At 41.4% G+C, this 22,068-nt stretch overlaps 1 protein-coding gene across 2 annotated transcripts in view; it reads right to left on the minus strand.

Annotated features, from left to right (window-relative positions):
- Positions 1-22,068, minus strand: part of LRP11 (LDL receptor related protein 11) — a 498,092-nt gene that overhangs the window by 425,198 nt on the left and 50,826 nt on the right. The window contains exon 8 of one of the 2 annotated variants that reach the window (XR_012689692.1): positions 20,904-21,341. Coding sequence is in view for 1 of the 2 variants with exons in the window: in XM_075203121.1 (XP_075059222.1) it covers positions 21,187-21,341 (155 nt within the window). In the remaining variant the exon portion in view is untranslated. Of the gene's footprint in view, positions 1-19,503; positions 21,342-22,068 lie in introns of those variants that run through there. The other variant, XM_075203121.1, reaches the window with a different exon arrangement.

A 22,068-nucleotide genomic window follows, 5' to 3' on the forward strand; every position in this document is an offset into this window, starting at 1 on the left:
CACCGCCTCAAACAGGATATGGCTTGCATGCGGGAGGAGCAAGAAGATCAGGAAAACAGGACTCGGCATAATAATTTGCGCATCAGAGGCATTCCTGAGGAAATTGACCAATCCCTCCTTGGCCAATACCTGAAAAGACTCTTTGCGCATATAACTCCTGCTACACCAGAAGACCAACTTCTCCTGGATAGAGCACATAGAGCTCTACACCCTAGGTCTCAGGATCCTTCTCAGCCTCGGGATGTCATCTTTAGATGTCATTATTACACTACTAAGGAGGTGATCCTGCAGGAATCTCGGAAATCTGACGCAATCTCCTTTAATAATGCCTCCCTGCAAATTTACCAGGACATTGCCCCGATCACCCTCCTCAAGAGGCGTGAGTTAAAACCAGTGACGGCGATTCTCAGAGACAACAACATCCGATACTGCTGGGGATTTCCGTTTCGTATTCTCGTCTGGCACCATAACAAGCTCCACTCAGCTAGGACAATGGCGAACGCTGTCCGTCTTCTTGAGACTTTGGGACTTCCTGCCCCATCCTCCCTCGCTAACCCTCCGACACAAGGCTCAGATCCTGATTCCTTGGTCTCACCCTCCCCATGAAGAAAGCTTCCAACTACTGAGTGGACGACTGTGACAAGAACCGCCAAACCTCCGGCCTCTGTTCCACCGCCCTGATACGTTCTTATTGGGTTTTATTTATTAGAAGTCATCTTGCTCTCTGCTCCTTCTCATGTAGATTAGGAGTGATGTACCACTAAAAATAGATTGTTGGTTTTATTTTGTTTCTCATTGATTCTGTGTTTTTGCTGTGTTATTTTTTGTTTTTCTGGGGTTTTTGTTTTTTATTTTTCTTTAACTGTTCTAGAATTTGGCCTTCTGCCCTATTTTTTGCTGCCTCTTTGGATTGCGAGGCCAAAATAAGTTACTTCTTACCTTTCACGACATTCCCCTTCCACATACCTCTCCTTCTAGCTGACCTGACCCTGGCATGGGGGCAGTGTGGCTGTCCACCTCTTCCAGTTGGGATCACAGGACCTTTACCCATATCCCTGACCGCATCCCCGTAATGGGGTTACTACCCTTGCCCGGCCTTTACGTGCCATTGGCACATTCCCCTATTTTTCCTGGCCGGCATTGTGGCCCAGATGTGCTCCCACACACTGGTCCAGTCCACTTCCCTACCACCCTTTTTTCCATGTCCCTCCCTTTCCTTTTTTCCTACCCTCAGGCACTTTTGACTTTATTTGTACTTATTACTGCAATGCTAATGCCATGTATCTGGTTTGTTCTCTCCTAGCTCGTCTGACTCTCGCTGGAGGACCTGAGGTGGCCCATTCTTCTCCTGAGTGATGACTTTTAGGATTTTCTCCCTGAACGTCAAAGGTTTGAACAGCCCACAAAAACGCACGACACTCTACCTCACACTTAAACAACACAAGGCCGATGTATTCTTTATTCAGGAAACACACTTTACTCGTCACTCCCACCCAGAATTGAAGTCCAGACTATATCCCTTTACTTTCCATGCTTGCGATCCTAGACAGAAAAAACGGGGCGTAGCAACTCTTTTTGCTTCTCATGTAACATTTGAGATGTTGACTTCCCACTCTGACCCGGATGGCCGTTTTTTAATCCTAGTGGGAAAACTTAACAATACTCTGTGTACCTTAGTTAATTTATATGCCCCGAACCAAAATCAACACTCATTTTTTGCTTCCTTAGACTCCATGCTCTCTCAGGTCCGCCAGGGAGAAGTGATTATGGCCGGGCACTTTAATGCTGTGATAGATGACACTGTTGATAGATCTTCTATCGCGACTGCCCCCGCTGCTCTGAGTCTCGTAAATTTAAAGCCTTGGCATCCCTCCTCTCTCATCTTCTCTTTGACTCCTGGAGAATTAGAGAACCCTCGTCCCGAGACTATACGTTCTATTCTTCGGTTCATGGATCTTATTCACGAATAGACATGATCCTCTTCAGCCACGATCTATCCCTAAAACTTCAGGCAGCTCGCATCCATCCAATGGTCTGGTCTGACCACTCCCCCATATCTGCTGATCTCGCTGATATAGTTTCCCATCCCCGCCCTGCTACGTGGCGCCTCAACGACACCATCCTGCATGACCCGCAACTCACCCTTGATTTGCGGAATCTTTTAGATGAATATTTTCTCCTAAATGTCCTTCCAGACATGCCCCCCGCGACCCTCTGGGAAGCCCATAAGGCGGTGATACGGGGTCATTTGATCAGCATGGCTTCACGCTGTAGGAAATTAACAATTCATAAGCTATCCAACTTCAGACTCTGGAACGACAACATAAACTCTCCCCAGATAATATAACAAAGTAAAAGGGGGTCTGCGCTTTCCTAAAGAAAAGGATAGTCAGGTTTCTACTACTGTAACCGATGTGTGGTCTGCAGAAGATGTAAAATTAAACAAACCAAACCTGTTACATCATATGCTTCCACTATTACAGGAGAAGTTTTTCCAATTAAGGAGAAAATAACATGTGATACATCTGGGGTCATCTACCTTCTGTCTTGCCCATGTGGCAAACAATACATAGGCCGTACAATCAGAAAACTATCAGTAAGGATAGCAGAACACCAACGTAACATTCTACATGAGATCAAAACGCACAGCGTTCCGGAGCATTTTTCAGTTTGCCATGAACATGATCCCTCAGTCCTTAGCTTTATAGGCATTTTCAAAGTTAAAAAACCATGGAGGGGAGGAGACTTTGTTAGACTGATCTCCCAACATGAAACCCGTTTCATATATTCTCTCAAGACCCTATTTCCACAAGGTGTAAACATTGACTTTGACCTCAATCACTTTTTATAACCTTCTTTCCTACTTTACTAATAGATGTACATCTGCTTAAGTGTCCAATTTCAGCAATAGGAGCAGAGTTTGTCTCTTTCTATTTAGCTTTGGGCATTTATCTAGTTAACCTCTGATTTTTTATTCAAATACCACCTGATATATTCACTAGAGCTTTTTACTTACAATAAGGAGTTGATTTAGATACACTAACATTGGATTTATTGATTCACGATCTGCTTCATCTATGATTTTCAAGAGGAGGCTATGAGGAGGGCTCTAGGACCTGACAGATGGAAATCTGACTAATAAGAGATATCCTATTAGATAGGAGAACACTATTTAAGGCAACAGATACTACTCCCCATCTACTACCATAACACTATCCCTGAGGAAGCCCCTATTGGGGTGAAATGCGTAGGATACCATACTTACTATTTTTCACATACATCTCACTGCAGCGGAAAAGACCATCCAGTTTATGCGCATGCGCCTACTGTTTCCCTGTTACAGCGGACCTCGAGGAGAAGCTACTCACCGAGGCAGGCTGACAGTGATCTATAGAGACTGTCAACGTGAAACTTTTTCAGATTTGGCTGACCCTGCAGCAGCAATATCCGGACGGAGAACTTGCGACAGGCAGAGAGCGGCAGCGAGCGGGACTCTGACTCACTCAGTTGACTGGAGAACAGGAGATTCGGCTGGATCATCTGGGGAGGAAGGTAAGTGCACTACCTACCCTTCCCAGTCTTGAAAACGGATTTGCACTGTGGATTTAACCTTTGTTTATCTATTTTGCTTGGCACAAGATCTCCACATGCCAGGTACAGGAGTTTTTTGGCATTAAGTTACCTTTGCTCTAGTTTTAGGACACATATCCATGCGATATTGTGAGCCTATTTTATTTGTTTATCAGCTACTTGCAATATATATGTCATTTGTTTTTACTCTGTGATTATTTACCAATACACAATATTTTTACATAACACAACTCAGCCCATATTTCTTCTCACCCATTTTTTCCTTTCTTTCCTCTTTTTGCGCTGGGGATAAAATTATATAAATCTCCCCAGATAAAGCTACTTTGAACAAACTTCTAAAAGTACGTTCTGATTTGAATCTCCTCCTCTCGGAATCCACAGCCGCGGCCCTGAAACAGCTGAAGCAAACGTTTTACAAAAAGGGGTACAAAGCAGACAGGATCTTGGCCACCCGTTTTGAGGGCTCAAACTTGCCAAAATAATGTTATGACCCTGAAATCGGCCTCGGGCTCCCCCATACACAGCCCTGATCAAATAGGACAAGAGTTTGAGAAGTTTTACTCTGCCCTATGTAATTTTAGCTCAAATCCTGGAAGTACTCACCTAGCTGAAATCATAAAAGCTTTTCTAAAACAAGCGAACCTCCCCACTCTCTCCCGCGATTCGGCCCAACAATTAAATGAGGAAATCGCGTCAGAGGAAATACTAGATGTTATTAAAGCAAAAAAGGCCTCTAAGGCCCTGGGCCCAGATGGCTTCACCGCAGCCTATTATAAAAAAAATTCCCAGTCCCTGGTCCCCCACCTCCGCACCCTGTTCAATGCTGTCTTGCAAGGAGCTCCATTCCCTAAATCATGGTTGGAAGCACGTATAGTAGTTATACAAAAGGACCCTAGTGACTGTGCGAGCTACCGTCCTATCTCCCTCCTTAATGTAGATGTTAAGATTTATGCAAAATTATTAGCCACTCGTCTGAATACAGTCCTTCCGGATCTGATCCATTATGACCAGGTGGGTTTTATCCCAGGTCATCAAGCCAGAGATAATACCCGTCGAGCAATAGATATAATTCAAATAATTAATCACAGACGTCTCCCAGCCCTGATGCTCTCTTTGGACGCTGAGAAGGCATTCGATCAGATTTCGTGGGACTTCATGTTTCACGCTCTGAAGACGTATGGCTTCTCGGCTGAATTCCTGATGGGAGTTTCTGCTCTTTACAATTCTCCCTCCGCTAGGGTATTGGTTAACGGCTCGCTTTCTGATCCTCTCTCCCTTTCCAATGGGACGAGACAGGGATGCCCCCTATCTCCTTTAATTTTTGCATTGGTTATAGAGCCCTTGGCAGCAATGATTAGGCAGTCGGCTTTGATAACGGGTGTGGAGGTGGGACCCCGGGAATTCAAGGTCTCTCTTTTTGCGGATGATATACTGTCTCTCTCATGAATCCCCAAGACTCTTTACCCGCCCTATACAGGCTCATTGATGAATATGGTCTTCTCTCAGGCTATAAAATTAATTTTGCTAAATCTGAGGCCATGCTCCTGCATGCTCCCCCTCCCCTCCGTGCCACCCTACAGGCTAATTTTGCTTTGCGCTGGCAGGCAAACAAGATGAAGTATTTTGGGGTCTATATCACCTCTTCCTATGACCGATTATATAGAAATAATTTTCCTCCCCTTCTCATTAAAATCAAAAAAGACCTAGAAGTATGGAGGAGCTATATTATATTGTGGCTGGGGAGGATCATTGCTGTTAAGATGAATCTGATCCCCAAACTCCTTTACCTCTTCCAGACTCTACCAGTGAAGATGCCGGATCCTGTGTTTCGGGACTTACATTCTTCTTTCCTCAAATTTGTCTGGCGTGGCAAGCCCCCTAGAGTCTCAGTAGCAGTACTTAAACAGCCCAGGGCCCGGGGAGGAAGAGGCATTCCAGATGTTAAACACTATTACTTGGCGGCCCATCTGACCCAGGTTGCAGTTACTTATGTCCCTTACCGGACTGTAGCATGGGTGGACTTGGAAACCCACTTTGTGGGAGTCCCTACCTTGTCATCTCTGTGGGGCCTCTCCAGACTGGACAGGCCACAGGGGGCCTCCTTACTCCAATCGCTCATATTTTGTTTGTCCCTATGGGACTCGTCCCGGCTCAAGCACAAACTATCGTCCCTTATTTCCCCTCTAACTCCCCTCTGGAGCAACCCACATTTCCCCCCAGGTGGCCAGCCACAGCAATTTAAACTCTGGAAACGTGCGGGGATACGTGTGATCTCGGACCTGGTGGTCGACGGAACTTGGGCCTCTATCTCAGATCTTCAGCATAAGTTTGAATCTTGAAACAAGGGTCAGCATGGTACAGTGGGGTTAAAAAACAGGGGTCAGCATTGCACAGAGGTGTTAAAAAACAGGGGTCAGCATGGCACAGTGGGGTTAAAAAATGGGTGGCAGCATGGCACAGTGGGGTTCAAAAGGGGGGAGGCATGGCACAGTGGGATTGAAAAAGGGGGGGAGCAGCATAGTATAGTGTGATGAAGGGGAGCCAGGTGAAGGGGGCAAAAGCAGCATGGAGGGTGCAGTGTGATCATAAGGCATGGCGATGATGAAGGGGCACATTATTGTAATATTGGAGCTGGAGGAAGGCCTAATTATTAATCGTGGATGGTATTGATTTAACGCCAGGGTTGTTTGGAATTATCTAAATGTAGCTATTTCTTTCCAAATAGGGCCCCCAGCATTCCAGGATCCAGACAAGCCGCAACTAAAGAAACATGGTGGTGAAAGTGAGAAGAACAGGTAGGAGAGAGCAGGACAGTATGTGAAATGTTGTGATTCTAGTAGGGACAATGTCAATTTTTGGTGAGTGTTGTGCCCAATGTAAGGTGGAGGCCAAGACTGAACTCTTTGTGTACACACTGCATTTTTTCTATACTACACTTTGGTGCTAGATGTCCTGAAAGCCAGGAGTGCTTGGACATATGTGACGCTCGTGCGAATTGAGAGCCAAGTGATTTTGATGTGTTAGCCACGCCCCAATGGCGAATTTGCCACGCCACAAATGCACGACCACAACCCCGTAAGGCGGCGCCAAATTTTTTACCATGCTCAGCTATGAGGGGGGCCCCATGAATTTGTTGTACCGGGGCCCTGAATTCCTCTTGGCAGCCCTGCCTGTCCCCGTATAATCCCTTATTGGAACATGGTCCTTGCACTTATTAATTCGGTATCTGAACAACAGATCACTAAGGATCCTTGGTCGTTCCTTCTCTCTCGCTCTATCCCTGATGAGAGCGCCCCTTCCAACAAGCTGATATCCCACATACTAGCTGCTGCCAAATTCCTAATAGCTAAATACTGGAAAGATCCTAACCCTCCCTCTATGCAGTCCTTACGGAATTACATCTGGCATATTGCAAGCATGGAGAGTATTACATGCTACCTTCACAATAAATCCTACAACTTTGACAAGGTTTGGGCCCCGTGGTATCTCCAGGAAAGCCGTAGCTGCTTACCCCCTTTGGCTCTCTCGTCCTCTAATGGTACATAAACTCTGGGCCGTCTCCGGGCCCTCCAGGTTGGTCGTCGTGCGCCATGGATAAGAGATCCATATATCTTGCCTTCTACTTTTTATTTTCTTATTTTATAGGTTGTTATTCTGTAATTATGTTGCTTACAACCTCCTTTGTAATAGGTATGGTGATATACGTGCCTGTCCTTCCCAACCCTCCCTCCGCGTTCCCCCCGTTCCCCCTCCTTAACCCGTTTTGTTTCCTGTCCCTTTCCTACCCCTCCCTCCTACTATAAAACTTTAAAATAAGAGGAGACATCTTGTTGTCTTAACACAGTTGGTTTTTACTTGTTGTTGGCTCTTTTCTATGCTGTTTCCTCTTGTAACAAACAAACATCGGAGAAATCTTATTCTCACCCGTTGCCCCTGCAGACACATTGTCCTTGCCATTTGTCTTGGAACTTTAATTAGTGGCTTCAGACATTAGAGAATGCGCTTGTACTTTTTCAATTGTTACAATTTTTTTTAACAGTATTTAAACGCTTATGTAAATTAAAACACAATTTTTTCCCCCCCAAAAAATAAAAAAATGGTCAAATACAAATGAACGCCAACGCAGGATATAAAAGAAAGAACTCAATAGCGTTTTCTGAACATGTTCTCAACTGGGTTGTTAGACCTAAGATTATGAAAAATAGCAACTCAGAAAAAGAGTCTAGAACACCTAAATTCCTTTCACACTCTTTACTTGACTACACCCCATATATATATATTTATTTTTTTTATCTGTGAACTAGGTAGAACTATATTTTTTCTAGAGATGCTCGTGCATGGTTTTCTGAAAACCGAGCCCACCCGAACATCGCAGATCCGAGTACCGGTACTTTTGTGCGCCCATGGGACTAAAAACTGGGCAAAACCGCCCTCCACGTAGATCCGGCGCCATTTCACAGACAGGCATAGAAGGGTTAGCAGCGTTCTTGACAGTCTCCTTAGTAGTTGGCCAGCATCATTGCTAAAACAGAAAAGGGAGGGGTGGCTGTTCTTGGCAGTCTCCAGTGACATTGTACCGTACTATAGCTCACACTGAAACAAGAGGGAAGGCAGTGTTCTTATTATCAGTCTCCAGTAATATTGCTCTGTGCCATTGCTCAAACAGAAACAGGTGCGGTGGTAGTGTTTTTATAAGTCTCCAGTGACATTGCTCTGTGCCATTGCTCATACAGAAACAGGAGGCATGGCAGTGTTCTTATTATCAGTCTCCAGTGATGTTGCCCTGTGCCATTGCTCACACAGAAACAGGGGTAGCAGTTTTCTTGTCACTCTCCACATTGTTCTTGTCACTCTCCATTCTCAGTACCATTGGTCACACAGAAAAAGGGGTAGCAGTGTTCTTGTCACTCTCCAGTCTCGTCGCTCTGTACCATCCATATGGATTCACATCAGTCCACAGAAGACCACGAGCACCAAGCAGCTGATGGCACCAGTCATGATGATACTAATCCCTCTACATCATCTGCTAAAGCCTATGCTGAAGTGCATAGTGGTGTTAAGTCAGGGAAACAAAAATGTAAAAAAAAAAACTTTTACCTTTTTTAAAGAAAAAAAAAACCACCTCTCTAATAAAGGTGAAAGTTTACTGTAGAAAAACATAAAATTGCCAACATGCCATTCTTCCCAAAATATTAATAGGCATACCAGCATCAGCTAACTCCCTTCTCTCAGCTAGATCCCAGCACGTGCAATCTACATTATTATCATCCTCACCCACATCACTGTGTACATCACCCTCACACAATACTAATTCATTCCCGCTGAAATTCAACAGTACAGAAGTCTCTTTAATTTGATGTAATTGCCAGTAATGGTCTTCCTCTTGGAATTTGGAGTTCATTTTACGGCAGAGCTGTCACAACTTTTGGGCAATTATTTTAGACCACACCAAATGTCAAAATGTTGTGCTGACTCATCTGCATCACCACTGGGTCTCTTGGGAAAGCAAAGTTTTTTCCTAACAGCCGTTGCCAGAGAAACTGAAGTACGAGACGTCATTGTGTCATGTACCACTTGAGCTGCCAGCTTGTGAACCAGGAGCTCATTGCATATCTTGAGATCTGGGTCAGTTGGAAAGAGAGAGAAGACATAGCTTTTAAACCTAGGAACAAGCACAGTTGCCAAAATGTAGTGATCCGATTTCAAGATGTTGATAACTGTCGGATCTTGGTGAAGCAAATAAAGTACTTGATCTAAATGTCCGATATAGTTAGCGGAATTGCTTTGTTTCATCTCCTCCTTCAGTTTCTCTAACTGCTTTTCCAAAAGTCTAATTAGGTGGATTACTTGACTCAAGCTAATAGTGTCTGAACTCACTTCACAGGTGAATACTTTGGGTGGTTTTAGCACCTTGCACAACACGGAAAGTATTCTCGACTGCGCTGGACTAAAGTACATTCCCCCTCAAATTCTATTCTTCTTACAGCTGCTGCAATCTTCTACATGCTGTTGCAGAATGCTGAAAATGACCTGAAATATTTCAGGACACAGGCAGCATCTCCTACATGTCACTATCATTTTTTAAAAAGCTCTCTACCTCCAAGTTGATCGTGTGAGCAAAACAGGGAATGGAATGGAATTCTCCCCACTGAAATGCTCTATCAATATTGGTGAAATCATATATCCTCAGGAGAGTCCAAGCGGGATAAGCCATGTTGCAATGACATCCCTTAGTTTTTCAAGCTGGTTGTCAGGGAGTGATACACAAATTGAGAATACGACTTTGCATTTGCAACAGGATGAGGGGAAAATATGTATAGCTGATGACGGCGCTAATGAGGATGTTGATGAGGATGGTGTTGTTTGTGTAAGTCTTGCACCAGTAGTTATTGCCAGTGATAAGAAGAAGGGCATTGTCATGCCTCGGTATAAGAACAAAAAATTTGCCTCTTATGTGTGAAATTATTTTTACCCAATCCTGACAACAGTTGTCTAGCTATTTGTAGTGTTTGTAAAGCCACAGTCAGTTGAGGTATAGACCTTAACCATGTAGGAACGTCATCCATGTTACAGCATTTGAAGCGACTTCCTGGCAAGCTGTTGGGAAAATCTGAAACTTATATTAAAAAAATAACAACAAGCAGTCCAGCATCTGCTAGCTCCCTTCTCTTTCAGCTAGATCCTGGCACCTGCAATCTACACTAACATCACCTTCCTCATCAATATCCTCACTAGTTAGCGTAGTTAGTCCTGTATCCAGGTTGCTAAGGTTATATACGAGTGTGACAGCCCATTGGGTTGGTGAATCGCCTTCAGCAGCACCATATACCCTACAATGCCAGATTTTTCAGAGGCAGGCTACTCTGTGTATCACCGGCTTCAGTAAAAGGCATACCGTTGACAACCTGTTAGAAAAACGAAGGGATGTCATTGCAACAAGGCTTATCCCACTTGAACTCTCCCCAGGATCTGTCATTTCAAATAGCGTCACCAATATTGTGAGAGCATTACAGCTGGGTGAATTCCATCACATTCCCTGTTTTGTTCACCCAATCAACTTGGTGGTACAGAGCTTTTTGAAAAATGACAGGGATGTGCAGGAGATGCTGTCTGTGGCCTGAAATATTTCGGGACATTTTCGGCATTCTGCAACAGCATGTAGGAAATTGCAGTAGCTGCAAGAACAATTTATATTGTCCCACCACCAACTGAAGCAAGAGGTGGTAGCAAGGTGGAATTCCACACTTTATATGCTTGTGAGGATGGAGGAACAGCAAAAACGCCATCAGCACCTACTCCACAAGCCATGACATTGGGAAAGGAGGGGGAATGTACTTTAGTCCAGCGTAGTGGAGAATATTTTCCGTGTTGTGCATGGTGATGAAACCATTCGAAGTAGTCACCTGTGAAGTGAGTTCAGACACTGATAGCTTAAGCAAAGTGATTCCCTTAATTAGACTTTTGGAAAAGAAGCTTGAGAAATTGAAGGAGGAGATGAAACAAAGCAATTACTCTAAGTATGTCAGACTTGTAGATCAAGTACTTTATTCGCTTTGCCAGGATCCAAGAGTTATCAACATCTTGAAATCGGATCACTACATTTTGGTGACTATGCTTGATTCTAGGTTTAAGAGCTATGTATTCCCTTTATTTCTAACTGTCCCAGATCACAAGAGAAATAATAAGCTCCTGGTGAGCAAGTTGACAGCTTAAGTGGTAAATGACACAATGGCGTCCCCTCCTTCAGTTTCTCAGGCTACTGCTGCTAGGAAAAAACTAAGCTTTCACAAGAGACCCAGTGATGATGCAGATGAGTCAGCCATACATTTTGACATCTGGTCTGGTCTAAAATAATTACCCAAAAATCTCCCCTCCCGGAAGGGCGATCTCACAAGTCAGAAAGTATGGGTTAAAGTAGCCCCAGAAAAGAGGGAAACTCTTTGCTCTACTGAAACTTATCAAAGTAGACTTGATTTATCTTCATGATACCCAATTTTGCCAAAATCTCCAGCCAGATCTTTATTCTAAAGTCTATCTGACACCTATCTATCCTACATCTCATGCATGGAACATGCATGCAACTCCTGATAAACAAGTGAGGTTTATCAATGATGATTGCTAATCATATTGCTACTAGATTCCCATAAAAAAGGTGGGTAGACTCATCATATTAATTGGCAATCTAAACATCCTTATTTGCACCCTGTGACCTGTTCATTAGACAAGGCCGACACCCAAAAATCCAAACCAATCAGAGAATTTTTAAAGTTACATAAGTTATGTAATTCTTGGATAAGGAACTTCTTACAAGGTAATATTCATTTTACTTTTATGTTCATTCTTCATATTGCAGAATTGACATTAAAGTTAATTTCCTCCCATGTCTATCCTATTGTTTGGTTAGACCATGGTAGAATTTCAGCAAACCTATGAGATTTAGCCTTTTGATCCTCCTCCTCTATATGCAGACTTAATGAAAGCCTTCCCCATAATAAGGTCAGGTATTTAAACATCTGACTTATGACTCTTTAAATGAATGATACTCCTGATATCTTTTCTGGAACTCTATGGGAAAATTAATACGCAACTTAACCATTATCTTAGCAACATTTAAATAAGTTTAATGTATTTCTATCATTTAATATAAATTATAATGTGGTGAAAAAGCTAATGTTTCCAACATATTAATTGCACTGAATTTGGTCTCAGGTACACAAGGAGTATCCGAAGGGAAGATGAGACAACCTGGCAAGTCAGTAGCGTTCTGGAAGCGCGGTACAGAGGGAGATCCAAAAGGGGTAGTCAAAAGGCAGTCCGGGTTACAAGAGTCACAGGCAGAAAGACAAATATCAGAAAACAGACAAAGGATACTGGAACACTAGGAAATGCTGGAGGCAGGTAGGGACCTGATACTCTGGCACTGGTAGGAGGGCCAGGAGGGGTTTAAATAGTCCTGTGGCCCAATGAGGAGCAGCGTCACAGCGCTGTCATAATTAGCGCCGGTGGCGATCAGGGCATAGCGTTCCGTTGCCTAGCAACGGGGACGCGCTAGTGTGCAGTGGCCGGGCGGCCGGAAGTGACGCGTCTGATTGCTTAGCAACCAGACGCTGGAGAGCACAGGCGGCCATCCCGGGGAGATCGTGGGACGGCGCCTGACATTGCATCAGTGACATGCTGTTATTGACCACTATTACTGTTGTTCCCCAGCCACTCATCAACTGTAAGTGCCAACTGCACACCAGTTGTAGGAGAGTAGTCGCTGCCACCACCAGGCTCCTTGACAGTCACCACTTCTGGGTGTTGTGTATAGCTACCTATTTCATGGTCACTGTGGCGGGTTCCTCCTGTCTGATTACTTATGATTAGGACAGCGGGGTAGCAGGCAGAACATTAGCTCAGAGTGCTCCTACAGAAAGAGTGGTATGGGGCGTGGGCTAAGTGCCATACTGGATAGTCACAGTTTGGTGTAGCTCTCTCCTTTTTGCGAAAATACCCTGTTTTTTTAGTGCACTTCAAGCACTGTTTCAGCACTGGTGGGTTTGGAGAATTGAGTAGACTGTAGCTCCCGCTGCAGGGAGCGCTGACGCTTTTTACCAGTCTGCCCAAATCGCCTCGCTGCAAGCCTCATTGCCTATATCAGCCCTCCTGAAGTGGTAACCTCCTGGCCTGATAAACAGCAACAACATTGCTACAGTGGTCACACCTCAGGCTCTATATAGTGTGTGTACTGTGTTGGTGATCCAATTTCCAGTGCACTGGTGAACGGTGCGCTGGTTGTGACGGTGATCCTAGCCCACTCGCCAGTTGTTCAATTACCGGAAGTTGCAGCCGCCATTACCTGCATCACTTCCTACTTCATCCAGCCAGTCAACCTCCCACACTTCCCCGTGGGTTCTGCAGGCACGCTTGGATCCTTGCCAGCTCTCCTGACTCAGTGTCTGTTATCGGCAGCAGCAGCTGTGAGCCTGTCACTCATATGTCGTCTCATTAGGCTGGAGAGAGATATAAGCCAAAGTCTTCCCCTTAGAGCTGAGTGAGCTCCCCTGCTGTAAGATCTCATTCCATTGGGTTCATTGGTTGCAGCCTCACAGGGAGGTCCTGAGAAGAGGTGAAACAAGAGATGAAACTGCTTCCCCAGCATAACGTGTTACCTGTGCTGTCAGCGGTGAGAATAGCTCCCTTGACAACAACAACAATAATAGTCATTAACACCAGTGAAACGTTTGGATCTTCTATCAAGCCGAGCTTCGTTAATGCCTCCTGGCTTCTGTCCTGCAATTGTAACTTGTAAAATAATGTCACCTCGACTCTAAACTTAGTGGGTGCGGGGGATACTCCATGCTATTGATGTTGTGAAGGAAAGTGTCGTATATTTTCCTACACAGATTGGGAAGCCAATTACAATTCTACGCAACAGATTTCTATAGGTTTTGATCTCTACATAATTCTTGAAACGATTGTTGGAACTTTCTTCTTGCCAATATGTCTCACAAAAACAAAAAAATAAGTAACACTCCTAAACATACCATTGTTAAAGCTCTTGAAGAGGCCAATGGCCATTCTAAAACAATAGATTCAGATGACAATTCATCGCCCGAGGCCCGCTTACTCCCAACGATGTGATTGCCATAGTCACAAAAACAATTCAATCAGAAATGAGAGTAATTGTCTCAGAGCTTCATGCGGAAATATCAGAACTTAGTTCTCGAACGGACGTTTTTGAAAATCAACTAGATGCAATCTCTAAACACCAGCAAACAACAGATACTGAGATAGCTGGTCTATGAGCGGATCTTAATACCTTTAAAGATCAAATAGAAGAAGATCTTGAGAACTGCAACAGACGCAATAATATCCGGATAAAAAAAATATACCAGAATCCATTTCTTCGGAAGCCCTGCCTAACTACCTTGAGAGTTACGCTATCTCGATAACATGTTTCCCTACCTCTAAAGAAATTTCGACCTACAGCTCTCTTTCGAATTATAAAATAAATATGGACAAATCTGAAATATTAGACCTTAATTCTCCTCAACATATTACCCAATCGCTTAAGACCAATTATAATTTTCAATGGCAACATAATAAGATTAAATATTTGGGAATCTATCTAACTAAAAGTTATGCCTCTCTGTACGCGGCCAATTTTTCCAGACTTCTTAATATAATCAGAAATGATCTAATTCAATGGCATAAATTTCATATTTCATGGATTGGCCGAATGGCCTCTGTCAAAATGAATATTTTACCCAGATTACTGTACTTATGGCAAACACTTCCAATTCAGGTTCCTCAAACATTTGCAGCAAATTATATCCAAATTTGTATGGGCAGGACAAAAACCTAGAGTGCGAATGCAAATTCTTTATAAGTATCAAACTGCTGGAGGCCTGGGCCTCCCAAACATATTAAAGAATTATCAAGCAGCGCATATGTCCCAATGTATTCTCTGGCACTCACCTCCCTATCATAGAGTGTGGACTCAAATCAAAACAGATATATTACAGTATACTCCCCATATTCCTTGCTCTGGATTTCATCCCAACATAGGACAAGACGTCTAGCCCAGCTTCCTTTTGCGCGTTTCTCTGTATCAATTTGGGATCAAGTGACTAAGTCCTACAAATTGCTATCCAAATACCAACATCTTGTCCCACTTTGGAACAATAAACATTTTGATCCAGGTCTAGATCATAAAACGTTTCACCACTGGTCTTCTCACAACATTTTTGTTTGGGATCTGGCTCCAATGAGGGTTTTCCCTACATTCTCAGAATTACAGGATAGACTAGGTTTGCCCCACAAAATTTTTTATCAATATCTCCAGCTCAGACACTTTTATGGATATCTGAAAGCTCTACTCCCGTCTCCGTACTATCTTTCCTGCTTCTAGTGACCGGTGTTGGAGGGGTTGCGGATTGCAAGGTACCCTGTTGCACGTCTGGTGGAGTTACCCTAAATTATAACCTTACTAGCAGCAAATTTATAAACTTATTGACTCAGTTATGCAGGTTCAAATGCCTGACTCCCCTCTATACTCCCTTCTTCCTAGACCGCTTCCTTTCATACCGGCACATTTAGAGCACTGATTTGGAGAATAACATTTTTATGTTCACATAATTTTCAAGGCACTATTTCACTCCCCATTGTACTTGCAATCTATTTTTGATACGGTGAGGCAAGTTGTCCAAAGTCACAAGAAGCTAATACAGACATGGGGTCTCCAGCAAGTACTTCAATGTCATTGTTAACCAATCAATGCAATTAAAACACTGCACTGCTCCTCCCATTCAGTTTCCGATGTAAATAATTTTCCTGTTTAGGCATTGAAGTAAAAGGCTCTTATGTAAACGAAAACTCAAGTAAGCAAAAAAATAAAGAAATAAAAGTATTTTGTTTACTACGGCTGCTTTCAGAACCTATTTTGAGAATGTAATTTCACAGTATAGTGCAAGAAAAACAAAACAAAAACAAACTTCTATACAGTGAGATACACACAGAATGGTAAAACAAGGATTGTATAGGACACATATGACAGTAGATAACTATACCATTGCTTTATACTCCAGTAGATTACTTACTGTTCTGCATGTTAATTTCACATCACCTTAGTGAGACCTGTGATATGTGAGCAGAGCAGAAAAGTTATATATTATATATAAGCCCATCATCGTGGAAAACACTTTCCACTTTGGAAAATTGGTAGAATAAGATCACATCTTCAACATTATAACCCAAAGAATGGTCGGGGATCCTGAGGACCAGGTTTAAAAACACTGGCTTAGAATAAGTGATTTTCTGGCACAGTAAAAAAAAGTGGCATTTATATGCATAATTTACACTGAACCATGGCAACCAATCAGACACCTGCTTTCATTGTCTAACTTGTGATGGTAGACAGATAAATGCAAAATACAGATTGGCTGTTGGTATTAGAGGTGCAGCGTCATCAGTGTACCTAAATACAATGTCAGCAAATAAGTCCTAGGGGTAGATTTATTAAAGGGAGCTTTTGGGTAAACCATAAGATTTAATAAAAGACAAACCACCAGGTTTTACCAAAACACCTCTTTACAAAATCACCACTCCCGATTTTTAACATGAACAAAATACAAACTGACAGATGTACTAAGCTGCTGTTTAACAAACTGATGGGAAAACCGCCAAACAAAAAGCAGTGGTCATGAGAGGCGAAAATCTCAAAGTGCATGCTGCTTGAGCTATTTTGCCATTCAGAATATAAGGCACCATTGACTTATAGTTGTCATCATTATTTATTGATTAAAGGGAAAAAATAATTTATAAATTAAGTTATGGGCAAATTGTACTTTTCATTATATTAAGGGGGCAATATTATTGTTTTATCATACTATGGGGGCAATATGTAGTGCTACATGTGTGCATCCTAAATAATCACAGAACTCAAAGTGTTGCCCCCATAATATAATTATTATTATATATTCATATTGCCCCATAGTACAATACAATAATATTGCCCCCTTAATATAATGAAAACTAAAATTTGCCCCAATAAGATCATTTTGCATTAAATTAGACCCTTAATTAATAAATAATGATTGGCCCCATAATTCATAAGTCAATTGTGCCTCCTCTTATGTTTTGATTGGCGAGATAGCTCAAACAGCATGTTTGTGCTATTGAGCCAATCAGAAGCAGGAATCACCTCCACAAGTTATAATATCCTCATTGGGAAAGTATGAATCAGATCTAGGCCCTCCTCCTGAAGAAGATTATTGGTCAGAGACATAATCAATAAAACAGCATAGAAATTGTAATATCAGTAATACTTTACCCACAACAAATTACATAAAATTTATACCATGTCTGATCCGGCTTGTTAGAGAAATTGTGCCCACAGGGGAACTTTTTTTTATCATATATGGTTGGCATGCTACACAAATCTCCCTCTTTTGGGATGATGTACATCAGCTATTCAACTCTCTCAATTAGAAGTAGGTATTAAAAAAACCTTTTATCTAACAGTTTTGATGGAAATTTTCACTAAACTGCAGACTGTTTAGCTATTTTCAATCCTCCAGGCATTTAACATCCTAGCCAAATCTTCCTATAGTAAACCTACCTCCTAGTGTCAGAACAATAAGTTGGGGTGATGAGGATGAAATGCCATCCCTCTCCACTATAAAAACACATGATGTAATAATATAATAAATGCCTAGCATTATGGGCAGAAATTAATCTAGCAAGGCAAGAAAAAACAGGGAATCTGCTGCCAGCAGTCCTATACAGAGCTAACACTAAAGGCACAGTTCAATTTGAACTTTCACAGGACTTTGTGTTCAGTGCAGAAGCTTCTTTCCCCATGCCCATTCTGACATATATAGTACACATCACTATTGGCAAATACTATATTACTTAAAAATATGGTTTGATGTCCATTTCTATTTATTCTTTAAAAATGAAAATTCTAACATATATTTTAATTGTAAAGCTATTTTCTAGGATCCTTTTATACAATTTATAACACTGAAATATAGTAAAAGGAAAATATACCCTTAGAAGTAGTGATTATTTTCTCTAAAGAAGCAATAGAAATTCCATGGGCTTCAGTTATTGTGCAGGGGAACATTATTTTACTGCCTATATTATTATTGCTAAGTGTCAACAGATGTGTAAACTGCCACACTGCTTGCCGTGCGAAAGAAAAATTAAATACAGTCTATAGCCAGAACAGAACAGTACCACCCAATGGCCAAATTATCAGGAAACAGGGGCAGGCAGGGCTGGTTCCACAGTGGGCTACCTTGGGCTGGGTCTGCGGAATGTTCCTAATAGGCTGCAGATTCGATTCTTACCCCCAGGGCTAAAATTTGCCAACCCTCCCCTGTCAGAAAGACTGGCAGAAAACTTTTTGGGCATTACCAAGTAGGAACCTTTGAAGTCTCTCAGAGGAATGGGAGCAATCTTTAATTCACTCAACCAGAGAAAAAATACCAAAGTATACTGAATAGAGTTTATAGCAATAATTTGCAAATAATCTTTTTTATCAATAAGGGAATGTTAATTAAAATATGGATTCATCTTCTACGTCCTGCGATAATTAAGTTCAGTGGCAATGCAAAACAGTTTGTGTTACGTTTGTCTTTTTATGCTTTATTTATTGTCACACAGTTTTGTACAGTTTCTTAATTATATTGTTAAAGACAAGGAGTCAAATGTGTTAAACACACATAATTCATAAATATTACATACAGGTCTGAGTTTACCAATCCAGTCTTCGGGGACCCCATGCAGTACAGGTTTTCCAGGTCACAAGTGAAACAATTAGTAACAGGAGGATCTCGTATAATGTGTCAGTCAGTGATGAATACACCTGTGCTCCAGCAAGTAGACATGGAAAACCTGCACTGTTAGAGCTCTGAGGAACACACTTGGGAAAGACAGTTATAGGTTATTATTGTTCTCACAGATAAGTGGTTTGTGGTTCAGGTAAGTGAGGGTTCATGTTTGCTATACATAAGGAGAGATTGAATTACTCTATTTAAAGGCACACTAAATTAATTTTTAAAAACATTTACATATGATTTATATTATAGCTTTATAAAGAAATATAGTATATACAAGTCTGTACAGAAAGACGTGTTGTACTTTGTTATTATGTGTACTACAAACAACAATTATACAGCTCAGTAGAAACACCCTCATTGTTTTTGTCATCATTCTCCAAGACCATCTTCTCCTATGTGAACTGAAAGAAACCTCCCTACCCCTGGCTCCTCTATCTTCACTCACCCCTGCATTACTGGAGTTAGAAGTTCTTTATTTTCAGGGATGTGGGGAGAGGACAGGAGAGAGAAAAGGGAGCACAGGGAATCTCTGAGGACCACTAGTAGGTGGCTGTTCTCTTCCAAAAGAAAAGACAGAAAAAATAGATACAGACAGCATTTTTGTATTTACTTTTCTGCACACAACACAAATCAAAAAAGTTTGAGATTACAGTCCCTTTAATTAACACAAGTGTCTTTCCTGAATTTGAAGTAAAGTGGCTATAAAAATGGATTTATTCTGGAATTTTGATCACTGTTCAACACAAAATACTTTAATATCAATGTAAAAAAATAGTTTTTTAATTAATTACAAATAAAAAAAACAGAAATTAAATGTTTAATTATTTACCCCTAGTCAGGATGAATCTAAATAAGCAATGTGGCATTTAGTTGTCTTCAGAGGTCACATAATTAATTGACTGAATTACTGTGCATAATTAAAGTGTTTCCACTGATATAATAAAAAGGTCCTACTGATGTTTAGTGGATTTCTAAACAAAAGCTTCATAATGTAGATCAAAAACCATTCAAAGCAAATCCAAGGAAAGGTTACTGGAAATCATCAATTAGGGCAAGGATATGGCACACTTGCTTACTCTCCCGGAATTCCCAGGAGCCCCCTGAAGTTCGGGGAGTCCGCCTGGACTCCCGGAAGAGTAGACAAATCTCCAAGATTCGCAAAATTCACAGCATTAAATGGTAGGGGCGGGGCATAATCGCATCATTAAGTCCCGCTCCGCCCTGCTATTCAATTCCGTGAATTTCGGCATTTTACAGAGGGGGCGTTACGCCACCACGCCCCCTCCTACCGTCTGTCAAATGACTTCTCCCCCGGAAGTTTTGAAAGTTGGCATGTATGGATATGAGATTTCAGAGATGTAATATCCCTCAGAGCACTTTACATATCATAATAAGGAAATGGAAAGAGCATGGCACAATGTATTTTTTTCTGTCTAGAAAAGCAGTCTCCAAAAAAGCGTGCAAAAAGCATGTGGGAAACACTCATACCAAGTGAATGAAGATTTTAAGGTCTGATGAGACCAGAAATTAACTTTCTGGCCTCAATGCTTGGAGCTACAAATGGCATAAGCCTAACACTGCGCATCATCCCAAAAACTCTAGGGACTGTAAAACTTGTCAAATTAGAGGACTAAATGGATTGAACAAGAAATAGGTAAATCTTACAGGAAAATCTGTTAGAGTCTATAATAGACCTGGGACTTAGGAGAAGGTTTATATGGCAGTAGGACAATGAACCAAATCAAACAGCAAAACTCATATTGTCTTATATACAAAAAAAATTACTCAAGTGGTCCAATCAAATCCCACTGAGTATCTGTAGAATGATTTGAAGACTGCTGTTCCCCAACATTCCCCATCTAACCTGCCGTTTTCTCCCTTTTTTCTTTACAATATTGCTCGACTTCCATCAATGTCCAGATGTGCAAAGTCGGTAGAGACTTGCTGAAATAGACTCACAGCTGTAATTGCATGTAAAGGTGCTACAAAGTAGCACCTCTACATGCAATTTACCTTTGCAATAAATTATTGTTTTTATCCATAATTAATCTTTTTTTTTTTTCATTTGATAGTACAGAGTATTTAGTGTTGATCAGTGGTAAGCTTTTTCGAATATATAAATTATTATTCCACTTAAGATTTGTAGGAAAATAATAAAGTGAAAATGCCAAAGGGGATGAATACATTTTGTAATCCTCTGTATATAGACAATAAATTCATTTACAGGTCGGATTTGGAAAAGAGTGAAGGGACGTTGCTTCATATACTGCTACAGATACATGCCATTAATGAGATAGTCTGACTCTTCTGAAGTTAATGGACGAGCTTTCTTCAGCTTCTGCCTCACAAGCTGAAGACGACAAACTACCATCAACAGCAGTAGCGAAGTGATTGCCAAACCAAGGGCAAGTGGTAAGACTGCTCCTGAAACCAAACACAAAGGATTCAGTTTTAGATATGCATATACACACACCTACAAACTTTTTACTTCTAGCATTGAAAACTAGAAAAATGTTATAATATTTGCATTTTTAATTGAAAATGTATTGTTACAACTTTTAGATGATTTACATAATACATTTTACCTTAATGCTATTGTAAATAAAAAATTACAATAATCTTGTTTATTGCATTTTTTTTGTCCTTTCTTTCTCTTCTATATATATATATTCCTTTGTAAATAAATTTGACAACTTATTATAGTTGCATTTTGTGATTTCTCCGATAGCCAATTCACTAAATGACTTCAAGGGGGAAGCACAGAAATGCCTTTTGTTGATTTTAAATTTATCTTTCCCTTTTAATTCCCCTTCTTCCAGGTCAGCAACAAGATATCAGACAGTGTCATGGAAGTTTATATATATACATACATATATACATACATACATACATACATACATAATTACATACATACACACACCATACATACATATATACATGCACACACCATACATACATATACACACACACACAAACAAACCAATTTGCTGTTTATTTCTTGTCAGGATGGATAATACAGCCTCTACAGTGGCTTCAGCGGTCGCATCAAACACTTTCAAAATATTTACAAAAGTCCCATGGCACTAGTGCTGGCTATTATAGTTAGTTTCCTAACTGGACACTGGCCCCTTGTTGGCACCAATCTTCCACC

The sequence above is a fragment of the Mixophyes fleayi genome, chromosome 3 (assembly GCF_038048845.1).
Source record: "Mixophyes fleayi isolate aMixFle1 chromosome 3, aMixFle1.hap1, whole genome shotgun sequence".
NCBI classification, from domain to species: Eukaryota; Metazoa; Chordata; class Amphibia; order Anura; family Limnodynastidae; genus Mixophyes; species Mixophyes fleayi.